The sequence below is a fragment of the Arachis stenosperma genome, chromosome 9 (assembly GCF_014773155.1).
Source record: "Arachis stenosperma cultivar V10309 chromosome 9, arast.V10309.gnm1.PFL2, whole genome shotgun sequence".
In the NCBI taxonomy this organism is placed as follows: Eukaryota; Viridiplantae; Streptophyta; class Magnoliopsida; order Fabales; family Fabaceae; genus Arachis; species Arachis stenosperma.
This window is the reverse complement of record NC_080385.1, coordinates 39,842,403-39,854,317: the sequence shown is the minus strand read 5'-3', so window position 1 is coordinate 39,854,317 and position 11,915 is coordinate 39,842,403. Positions and strand designations below refer to the sequence as shown.

Here is an 11,915-nt window from a genome sequence, read left to right as displayed (position 1 = left end):
AGCTCCGAAGTGCCATGCCTTTGATATCATCACTAACCAAGGGCGTGCAATGCCACACCATGAATTAACATGCTGGGCCAAAGACTAGGGAGCCTCCAAAGAAGCCCACACGAAGGCGTACAACACCCCTCTCCACCAAGTGCCACGCCAAGTCCAACCCAAACTACCAAGTGTCATGCCAATTCTCTAAGCCCATGATTTCAATAAATACCAAACACTCTAAGCAAGCGACTGCTAGGTTTTGAATTTTCAATTGGCAATCATAAGAAGGCAATTCCCCTTTAAGATACCCATTTGTGCTACTATTTTACGATTAAGAAGCAATTGCCCCTTGTACATATTATACAATAAATTACTATACCTATAGTTTGGAGAAGATCACTTGAGAGATTGACTAGGAAAGATTTGATTTGATTTGATTTGATTCTATTTTGAATTTAAGACTTAGGTTTAGGTTAGAATATAAATAAGTCCAAAGAGTTTCTCGGTGGACATCGGAGTTTTGATCGAAATTTTTAATCTCTGTTCTCGTTTTCTGCATCATGAGCAACTAATTCTCTTCTATTAAGGTTAGGAGCTTTGTTTATTTTGACGGATTGATACTATTATTTTTCTACTCTTGATTAATGCATTGATGTTTTATTTAAGAAGCAAGTTTCATTCTTCATCTTAATGGTTGGAATGTATTGAAAAATAATTCTAATTTGACTTGAATTCTTCTATTACCTTAGAAAAGTTAGAATTAGCTTGAAACTTCTTTTCACAATTCTTTAAAGTTCTAAAACTATTTTTGATAAGTGACATAAAATCAACTAGGATTAACCTTAAAGAATTGTGTGGCATTAAATCAGAATTTGTGCTTAACCTCTTATCATAATTAATTGATCAAGGAATTGACGATTGATTAGATTGAGAGAAATTGAATCACCAAGGAATTATAGTTTGATTATTTACGGTTTGCCATGAATACATCTCTGCATGATCAAAGTAGATAGCAAAAAAAAAATGTTTCTCCTAAAATTTAAACATCTCCAAGGTCTTAACATATCCATTCATATTATTAATCATTCATATTTGCTTTCTCTTAGTTCCTTGTTTTTTACGCTTAATTCATCTTAACCAAGTTTTTAATATGTCTAATTAGAATAGTCAATTAATCACTGCTTGCTCAGTCTATTAATCTTCGTGAAAATGATATCCACTCACCGTGGTATTACTTGATACAATTCGGTGCACTTTTCAAGTTAGATTTTACACCATCACATAGTCGCATGTATCAGCCAATTACATCCATTATCAAAACTGCACACACTTTTCATAATACTTCAATCGATCGAACTCAAACACTTTATACTCAACACCTCATCGAATATTATAACTCTTTACTGTTAGTACAACTTTCTCTTTGCTTTGGAATCACTGGCCGATTTCAAACTCGTCAGTGCCAAGCATTCCATGCCAGTTACCGTGAATAGCAGGAGCTGTTGATATGAAAATATAGATTGATTCATTGCCTAAAGATTCAAATTAGAGAAGTGTGGATGGTACTATTGTGTCTGAGAGCTTGACTGGGTTTGAGATCTTCCAATAGGTATTATGTCTTTCTCGCCATCATTATCATCACTAATAATAGATGGTTCCGAATCTAACCCATCATTTCCTATAGTTTCTGTAATTGGATCTCTATCTCTGACCTCCATGAATGTGGACACACCATCCAATACAGGTGCTACTCTCATTGCAGCTGCATGCTCCCCAAAGATAGGAACATCACCTAAGTCATCTGCATTTTTTGCCTGGATAGGTAAATCTGCTGCAAATGATGGAGATGAAACATAGGCAGTAACCTATTGACCCGCTGGAATGACATTAGAATTTCCTTATACCCTATCGGTTGGCAAATTCGGAATAGATCTACCTGAGCTACCTTCTACGACAATGACCATTCTCGCAAACAACTCCATAACGCCCAAATATGAAAATCTAACTTGACTGTGAAATATAACTCGCATGTCGTCGTCACCTAGAATTTTATATTTTCCAAATTTTATAATTGTGAAATATGGAATCCAAAAAAATACTTGCTTTATACGTTTTTTTCGCACTTTTCTAAATTCTGTAATATATTATTTTGTAAATTCGTCAAATTTACAAACACACCAATCTGCTTTTACTAAAAAACGTAGCATCCTCACTTGTGTTTTCATTAATTTTTTCTTGGTGATGAAATAGAAAAAACACACTCTTAGCCATCTCTCTCAAAACTCTCATCACTTCATGTTTGGTTAGGCATGCTCGTTTATTAATAGACTCAGTGTCTTCATAAACCGTTTTAGGATCTTCGGCTTTATCTCACGCATATAAATCGTCTCAGAAAATTGAGGATTACTTTAAGGCATAAATCGTTCGTTCTAAGTTGTTGAGGGTTAGGACAACTCATAAATCGTCTCTAGGTTTTGTGTTTATTGGCTTTTATGTAAACACAATGTCCTATGACAATTTACGTGCTTTTGGATTACGAAATTTAAGCATAAATCGTCCCACCTTACAATGTTTAATGTCCAAACCTAAACCACAAAGTTCTGAAATGATTTATATAATAATAGAAAAAGGAGATTCACATAGCAAAAGCTGATTTAGGAGATTTTGGTAATTTTGAGTTTTCTTAAATTTTAAAAAAGCCTAATTATAAATATTAAATTAAACAAGATAATTTAATATTATTATTTTTATATTAAAAAATTGTTCATTACATCTAAATCATTTATTTAATTTAATAATAATAAAAAATATACAATAAAAAAATAAATATATTAAAAAAAAGGCAAATAAGTTAGAGCTTTCTTTGGTCCCAAACTAAGATCCCAACCATTTTCCATTATTCGAGGTAAACATAAATGATAGAAGAGAATAAAATAAGGTAAGGCGCAAAAAAAAAAAAAAGGATCAAATCAAGATGAGAAAAAAAATGAAAACAAAAATAAAATCACTATAACCCAGCTTTGAAGGGCACTCCAGTCTTGGGCAACCATGAATCACCTTGTATGAAATTGTACACAGTGAAACCATCTGCATCATTTTCATCCACCAGATGGTACCCTTCCCAAGTGACCCTATTAGTAGTATTTGAACCTGGACCCCAATTAGCAAATTCCGCAAAATACAAGGTCCTCAATGCAAAATCCCCATTCCACTCAACCCAACCTTTTCCATCAACTATCCCATCCATGAAACACTGCACGTAAACCGTTCTTGAATACTCCTTCCAAGGCCTTCCCAGATACGTTTCTACCCTGCTGTAGTTCCCATCATTTCCAACGATCCATGAGTTCTGAATGGAAATTCCGGTGTTTTGGTTCGGATCCATTCGGCCCTGCGCCGTGATAGCGTTGAATTGGTTTTGCATGGGTAGTCTTGGAAAGATGTTGCAGTCTTGAAACAAAGTTGCGGCGTTGCCGAAGATAAAGTCAACTGTTCCGTAAATGTCACAGTTTTTGTAGAATTGTCTTAGAGAATGCGTGTACAGTGTGTCTTGATAGCCTTCGAAACTGCAGGTGTAGAATGTGGACATATCTGCACTGTTTCTTACAGCTACTGCTTGGTGCTTGGCGGGGCCCGCTGTGTTGCAAAATGTTATGTTCACTGCTACAAACCCTTTTCCAGCTACAGCTATGCACAATAATACCAATAATATCTAAATCATTAATAATATTTATTTATCAACCAAATTATATATATATATATATATATTAAAAATAAATTAAATTATAAATATATAAATATACAATGAAAATCATGTATATAATATTTTTTTATTTAGGCCTACGAGTATGATAGTTTCCACTATAATAATGTGGCTTAATTTAAGTATAGTTGGCTAATTGAGAGTGTCTTGGAACCAAACTATTTTGTAATAATTGTTTGGGAAACTAATAATATTAATAACTAATAGGTTGCTACAATGAGACCACAACTCAGTTAACTCTAAGTTGGTTTATATGAGAATGAGATACAGCCTTGTAGTAGTTTTTATGGAGAGTGGATCCTCTCCGAAAAAGAAAAAAATTAAATAGTGTCAAATGTTTAATCTAATTATTTATTTATTTATTTTTATTTATTTTTGATTTTATTTATAAAATTAAAAGTGAGAGATTACATTTTATTTTCTCTAATAAAAAAATGAAAAGAATTCATTTTCACTTTTATGCTCGTTGATATAGGGATTTAAGAAAATGGATCCTCTCCAGTTTTTTCAACACTTGACAAAATACAGTGCAATTTCTCATCTTTGATTTTAATAGTGGGACCAGAAATAAATAAGAGAGAGAGTGTGGTGAATGGTTAGATTAAACACTGCACACCATCCAGTTTTTTATTCACTGGAGAGGATCCACTTCCGGAATTTAATTCGTGTATAATGTTTATGGAAACAAAAAAAAAACACATTTTATAGAGATTGTTCAATAATTTTATATTGCCACAATAATGGTTTCCTTATAATAACTTACTAATTACTATTATATCAAACGTGACACAAATATAAACATTCAAGTACAGATGGATGAATGTCAGTACAAAACAATTAAATTAATAATTTATTATATTCTTTTCATGGTTTAACTTTCATGTGTACCTTCTTTTTAGGTCAATTATATAGTGTATAATTTTTATTTAATTTATTATTTATAATAAATTTTAAATATTTAATAATTATTTATTTTTATATTTTTAAATTAAATATTAAATTTAAATTTTTTTAACACCTTAAATACCAATTTTTGAACATCATAACCAGTGTCCTTCTTTTTATTCTTCCGTACACTTTTCTTTTGTGCTTACTAAAACTGGTAAAAAGCAAAAACCAAATAAACCTAGAGAGGCTTAGCTTGTACCTTTCTCGGGAAAATGTCCCTACCACTCAATGTGATACACTTCGACATTTTCTTTAGTTGATACTACGCCAACTCTCTTTTTCTTCTCATGCATTCATTGTTTATCCAATTTGGCATACTAACAAGTGATTTCCTTTTTTCCTCAGGCTGAAAACCAAGATTTGGTGGCTTTTTTAGTTTAATAAAATATTCATTAATTTTTAATATGTAAAGTTAGAAGGTTTTTATGTATTAATAGCTAATTTTGTAGGTAAAGCAATTTTGCGCATAGGTTGCGAAATTAAGAGAGAAAAAACCTTCGAAATAAATTTTGTCATGATTAATATAGAAATTTAAATTTTGTGTTACTTCAAATTTAAAAAAAAAAATATGTTTCTCAAACTTATAAATTTAAAATGTCACAATTAATAATTTTTTTAAATTAACCAAAAGTCATCTTTCAATTCATCTGTATTCAAATTTTTTTTATTGAAACTTTAATATTGAAAAAATTAAACCCTCCAAAATAGTATAGGAACTAAAATTTAAATTTTTAAATTATTAGAGAATAAATAAATTATTAACTTAAAATTTAAAAATATCTAAATGTTGTTGAAGAGTAAAAATTATGAGATGTAGGTGATTTGTTTATATTTTGCTAGCAATGCTTGCGAAATATGTCTAAAAATCTATTTGTAATTACTTATTGTGCAAGTTGTCACCTATCTTCCTTAATTTTGCAACATGTGCCTGTGGAATTATTCTGTTTGTGAAATTAAGTCTTTTAAGTTTTACCCAAACTAAAAGTTAATATTTTTTATTTAAATTAAAAACCCCAAAGATTTGGTGCTTACATTAGCTATGAACCAACAAAGCAAAGTGCTGAAATTAATGCACGCCATTATAGATACATTGCATGTGACATCCATTAACATGATGACCAAACGTTAAATACTCAAAAAAGAAAAAGAAAAAGAAAAAAACATTAGCTCACCGAATGTTGCAGATTGGAAAGTGGTCCATCCATCAACCACGCTTCGATTGCCAGTGATCACGGTGCGATTGATGCCATCTCCAACAATCATTACGTTCTGCTTGTTCTTCGACAGGGACACGTACTCATTGTAAATCCCAGCAACAACATAAATAACATGGTACCCATTGTTGGTGCCGGTATTGTTAGGTGCTGCATCCACAGCATCATTTATGGTGGTGAAATCCCCAGATCCGTTCGGATTCACCACAACTTTCTCTCTCACCACCAACCCTTCGTCGCCGTCTAAGTTTGTTTGGTGTAACTTTCTGTTCATGGTAGTTCTTGGTCTTGCGGCCGGGTTTTTAACCCAACCGTGAGCGAAAAGCGCCAGCGAAACGCTGTAAAGCTTGTATGCATTTGACAGTACACTTGATAATCCCCCGGTGATTCTTGGATATGGAGTTACTTCGTTAAAACCGTCCATACACGTTTGATGATTGGTTAAGACGGCGCTAAGCATTGTTTGTGTATCATAATACTGAGCTTGATAGCTATTTGCGGCGGTTCTTTCGGCATCTCTGAGGACAATGGACAAGAAATCAATGTTCAGTTCTGCAGAGTTGACGCAGTCTTCGATAGCATGTAAAGTGGAACCCGGAATTCTCATTCGGCGGTCTCTTAGATAAGAAGAGACCATTTCGAGAACCTTCTTTGTTATTACTAAGGATTGGTTAAGGAAGAACCGGCATTGGTCGTGTACGGATAAAATATTGGGAGAGGGTAGAGTGGCAGTGCAAAATGTAGGGTGGGGTGTGAGGTTGCATGGAGAGGAAGTGAAATCATCATTAGCAAGAGATGGAGAAAGGAATATCAAGAGGGAAAGAAGGGTGAAGAAGGTAGTTGGTAATGGAGTCTTCAAGGTAGTTCTTGTGGCCATGGCAGTTGTAATGGGCTTTTGCTTAAGCTTTTGGTGTATTTATATGTAGCTATGCTGCATTAATATTCAGAAGTTTGTATTAAATTAAGTATATCTGAAGGGTTCAAAATCTGGTCGAGGAAAACAGACGTCATAGTTGTTATTGTGGTAACCAAATGAATGCAAGAACATGATTCAATTAACAGTATGGTTGTCACATCGGCTAATGATTTTCGTTAAATAAATACTAGAAAATTATTTATTGCTTATGGTCATGTCATGCATCGCCATTAACATCGCGCATCGTGCAAATTATTTGGAATGAGGGTAGTAGTTTAATTTTGATGCACCCATTAGGGTAGAGTATTTTACACCAGTTATATAATTATATTTATTTTTTTGGTTTGTTACTCATCCGATTAATATAAAAAGTAATTATTTTTACTAATGTAATGTTATATAATTGAAAGCATATATAAAACTATTTTACATTAATAATGCATCAATTAAATTCATGAAAATAAACTATAAAAAATGCATTAAATATCATCGATTATATTGATAATTTTATTCGCGGTGTTCATACCCTCGCCTATTATTTAGCGAGAACCAAAATGAATAAAGTTCAATTTTCAGATATTATCCAAACCAACACTTATCCAACCTTAATAGAGATTAGACACGACGACATGGATTCAGCTTTATTTATTTAAATAAATAACTAACCCTCTCAATATATCTTATTAATCTAGAAAGAAAATCTTAACAACCTTCCTAGTAAAGGAAACGACTATCCACCATCAAAGGTGGAATAACTCTAAAAGTTGGTTATTGACGCTACGTCTACACTTATAAATACCTTAACACTCTCAAGTATTCTTGGATTTCAATCTACTAAAAATCTGTTTAAACTCTTGCTAACTTAAACATCAGGGTCCTTGCAGGTACCACTTCTACCTTCTTACGAGAAACTCGGACGGCGGCACTTCGACACCAGAAGACGTCGGACACTACAACCAAAAAAGAGTCTGGACCTCATGTTCAGGCCCAAATTTATATGTTTCAGGTAAACCTCGAAACATTGGCGGCATTGTCGAGAACCTAAAAATCAAGACCATACGATGGTGGCCGATATCCCAAAAGATGGATACACAGCTTCCGATTTGGAAGCCCAAGAAGAAGAACAATACAACGACGAGCGAGCGTTAGTCATACCTCCCCGAATTGATAGAGGAAAAGGTGTAGCCAGAGATGCGCACTTTCCAAACCTGGAGAGACACATGATAAGCTTGGAAGTACACCGACTTGAAGGATCCGAGCCAAGAAATCCCACGAAGATCATGTGACTTGTCCAGAATATCAAGGCTAGCTGGAACAACTCGAGAAGGAGCTAGAGTGACAACGAGAATATGAAAGAACCTTGAGAAGGGAAGTTCAATGACGAAGAGAGCTAGAAGAAAATCTCTTGAAACTGGAGTCCGACTTTAAGGGTAGGAGAGCTCGAGCTGACCGAGAAAAAAATGCCTCTGACAGGCAAAGATCCATTTATAGAAAAAATAATGCGGGTTAAATTTTCTAGAAACTTTAAAAGCTCAGACATGGATCTTTATGATGAAACCACTGATCCAAGGCATCATTTGAGCAATTTCAAAAGCCAAATGTACTTGGAAGACGCTGTAAAAGCCTTTCCGACTACGTTAACCAAGGCGGCTATGAAATGGTTTGATAGTTTACCACCTAGATCAGTCACGTGCTCCGATGATTTGGAAAGTAGTTTTCTTACCCGATTTTTCATCCAAAACGATAAGGTCAAGTATGTGCAATCCTTTTAGGAGTAAAACAAGAAGTTGGGGAATCTCTATGGCTTTATATGGATAGACTTAACAAAGCATGTTTGGAGATTCAGAATCTACCTACCAAAACGGTCATCATGGGACTAGTAGTCAACACCCTCAGAGAAGGTCCCTTCTCCCAGTCCATATCAAAGAGGCACCTGACCTATTTGTACGAGGTGAAAGAGCGAGCCGAGAAATATATCAATATGGAAGAAACAACTTGTTTAAGGGAACCTGCTCTGAGATAACACAATTAATATGCAGCTCGAGACAAAGAGAAAAAATCAAAGAAAAAAAAGGAATACAACTCGGAAAAAACTCAAAGATATCACAACTACACCCCATTACAGGTATCCGTTGTTGACATCTACAGAGAGATTTGGCACACAAAAAAGATTCCACCTCCTAGGCTGAGCAAAAACAAAAAAGATGAGAGTCAGTCAGAATACTGTGAATACCATAAAATCTACGACCATTCCACCAATGGTTGCTACGATTTAAAAAATTTAATCAAGAAATTGGTTACGGAAGGTCGGTTGGATATGTATTTAGCATACAGGTCAGATGATCAGGGTAAGAGAAAAAGAGATGAAGAAGACAGGGTTCGCCAAGATAGACTGCTACGAACTCCTGATAGGCACGTCCATATATAGGTTATTATATAGGTTAGGTTAGCACTTAATTGTATAGGTTATTATATAGGTTAGGTGGGAAAGTTTAAGTTAATCAAAGATTCAAATCTCCAATCTACTCAACCAAATATGCACTCTATCTTGGCTAGACCCCATTACAACCTAAAGAAAAGACCTCATGATATTTGTATGCATGCATAAAATAATTGTTGATTGTTAGATGAAAAACAAATCTTAGAAAGCATGATTAGGAGAGAATTGAGAGGATCGACCCTAAACACTTGAGCGACTAGAGTGCAAACACGTCCGGTGAGGGTTTGATGCTCAATTATATGTCTCCACCTATCATCATCACTTTTCATGCAAGTTTGTAAAAATATTTAATAACTCAATTCAATTATGGATTTGATTAGACTTGCTAACCCTTGGCCTTGTGCATATGTGCTTCTTGGGAATTGATTTATTTTGACTAAGCAATTGCATTCATATAGATAGTTGCATTTAGATAGATTGCATTTGGTTTAGTTCCATTGAATAAATGCCATACCCTTTACTTCCTTCTTGGTTTAGCATGAGGACATGCTAAGGTTTAAGTGTGGGGAGGTTGATAAATCTCATTTTTAGGGTTTATCTTGTGTTGAATTTAGATCATTTTAATAACCTTTCCTCACATTTATTCAATGAAATAGCATGGTTTTGTGATTCTCCCTCATTTAGTGCTTAAATGTGAAAACATGCTTTTAGACCCTTAATTTGATAATTTTGATTCACCTTTGATTCCACTAGATGCCTTGATGTGTTTGTTAGTGATTTCAAATTGGAAAGGCTAGGAAGGGATCAAAGGAGTGAAGAGGAAAGCATGCAAAGTAGAGAACACATGAAAAAGCCAAAGATTTGAGATGCATCATCCACGCGCACGCGCACTGTACGCGCACGCGTGGATCGCAGAAACTCAAGGGACGCGCATGTGCACTGTACGCGTATGCGTCAGTGGCCACACGTGATTTTTAAATAGAAAACGTGCCCAGCAAATTTTGAGGAGCTGTGGGGCCCAGTTGCAACCAACTTTGGCGCCATAAGTACTTTAAAGGACCAAGGAGTGAAGGGAATAGGGAGTTTTTTGGATCATTCATTCACATTAGGATTAGGATTAGTTAGTTTTAGAGAGAGAAGCTCTCTCTTCTCTCTAGAATTAGGATTAGGTTAGATCTAGATTAGGGTTTTTTAGATCTAGGTTTCAATTCATGCTTTCATCTACTTCTACTTCTCAATTCCTTGTTGTTACATTAATCATTCTTCTATTCATTTGTTGTAATTTTTCTTTATGTTGTTTCTATGCTTTGTTGTAGATCTACTCTTGTTCCTTCTATTCTCTTTCAATTCAATTTGAGGTAATTCATAATAATTGTATTCCTTTTGATTGTTGTTGTTAATTCTTTGCAATATTGTTGCTAGATTCTATTCTTGTTGTCGATTTGCTATGCTTTCCTTTTATACCCTCCAAGTGTTTGATAAAATGCTTGGAGGAGTGTTAGAGTAGGATTTTAGTGCTCTTGGCTTGGAGAGGTAACTTAGAAACTCTTGAGTTACTAATATCCAAGTAATTGATGATTGGGAGCCATTGACTCTAGTTCTCACTAATTGAATTGGTGGAGAGTTAGGACTTATGGGCTTGGATTGATATAACTCATTTGACTTTCTTTTACTACTAGTTAAAGGATGATTTAATGAGATTGATCCTTGCCAATTCTCAAGTTGTGGTTAGTGATAGGGATAGAGATCCTTGGCCACCAACCCTTGCCAAGACCTTTTTGTTATTTGAATTTCCTTGCCATTTACAATTCTTGTCTCTCATCTCAAAACCCCAAAATATACCTTGTTCCGAGGGTAACCTAAAACTGTAGGTCGATCTCGGATGAGATCTTCTGTGCTGGTCGGAGCTGTTGTGTCCGACTTGTTGATGGTGGTCGGAGCCGCCGCGTCCGACTTGTAGATGGTGGCCAGAGCTGCCGCGTCCGACTTGTTGGATTGGTTGCACTGCTGATCCTTCGTCACCGGAGGGTGGGGGGTATCTGCAAGAGACTCCGATGCTTAAGTTAGCATGGGTATTAAACAGGTTTTATGTAGAATCAGAGTATGAGTTATACCTGGGTGCTCCAGTGTATTTATAATGGTGAGAAGTGACCTTCTTAGATAAGATAAGTTAGTTATCTTATCTTATCTTATCTTATCTTTGGGTGAGGTCAGCTTATCTTCAACGGAACCGCCTTTATCTTTCGGCTGCCTTTGGATTGGGCTGTGTTCTTTCGTTTGGGCCTTCTTGGGCCTCTGTGGCGTTTTGGCCAAGCTCTTTGAGAAGAGGTCGGATATTGGCCGAGCTCTTTGAGAAGAGGTCGGATATTGGCCGAGCTCTTTAAGAAGAGGTCGGATAGCCTGACCTGAAGAGGTCGGTTGGCTTGTTGCTAAACATCCCAGGTCGGACATCTTGACCCAGGGTATGAACAGTGCCCCTGCTTGAGTTCGATCTTTTCGTGAGATCGTGTTTTTCAGAGCTTCGATCTCTTTGGAAGTCGTGCTCAAGCATCTGTCTGGCTTTGATTCTTCATTGCTTTGAAATCTTTTGCAGATTTTCTAGAGGTTTGGTACTTCACAGTCCGCCCTCTTTTGAGTAGTAGTGTGGGTTTT

The 11,915-nt window shown here is 35.4% G+C and overlaps 1 protein-coding gene across 1 annotated transcript; it reads right to left on the bottom strand.

The window, feature by feature from the left end:
• Positions 1-2,989: 2,989 nt before the first annotated feature.
• LOC130949430 (probable pectinesterase/pectinesterase inhibitor 41) lies at positions 2,990-6,784 on the bottom strand. Its single transcript, XM_057878154.1, has 2 exons — positions 5,866-6,784; positions 2,990-3,669 (listed from the first exon to the last, which is right to left on the bottom strand). Exons 1-2 carry the CDS (start codon positions 6,782-6,784, stop codon positions 2,990-2,992), a joined length of 1,599 nt encoding a protein of 532 aa, XP_057734137.1.
• Between the last annotated feature and the right edge of the window lie 5,131 nt (positions 6,785-11,915).

Coding starts and splice junctions, on each gene's coding strand:
- LOC130949430 (XM_057878154.1), bottom strand. CDS start 6,784: ATGGCCACAAGAACTACCTTGAAGACTCCATTACCAACTACCTTCTTC. Junction 3,670..5,865: donor TTTCCAATCTGCAACATTCG/GTGAGCTAATGT, acceptor TATTGTGCATAG/CTGTAGCTGGAAAAGGGTTT.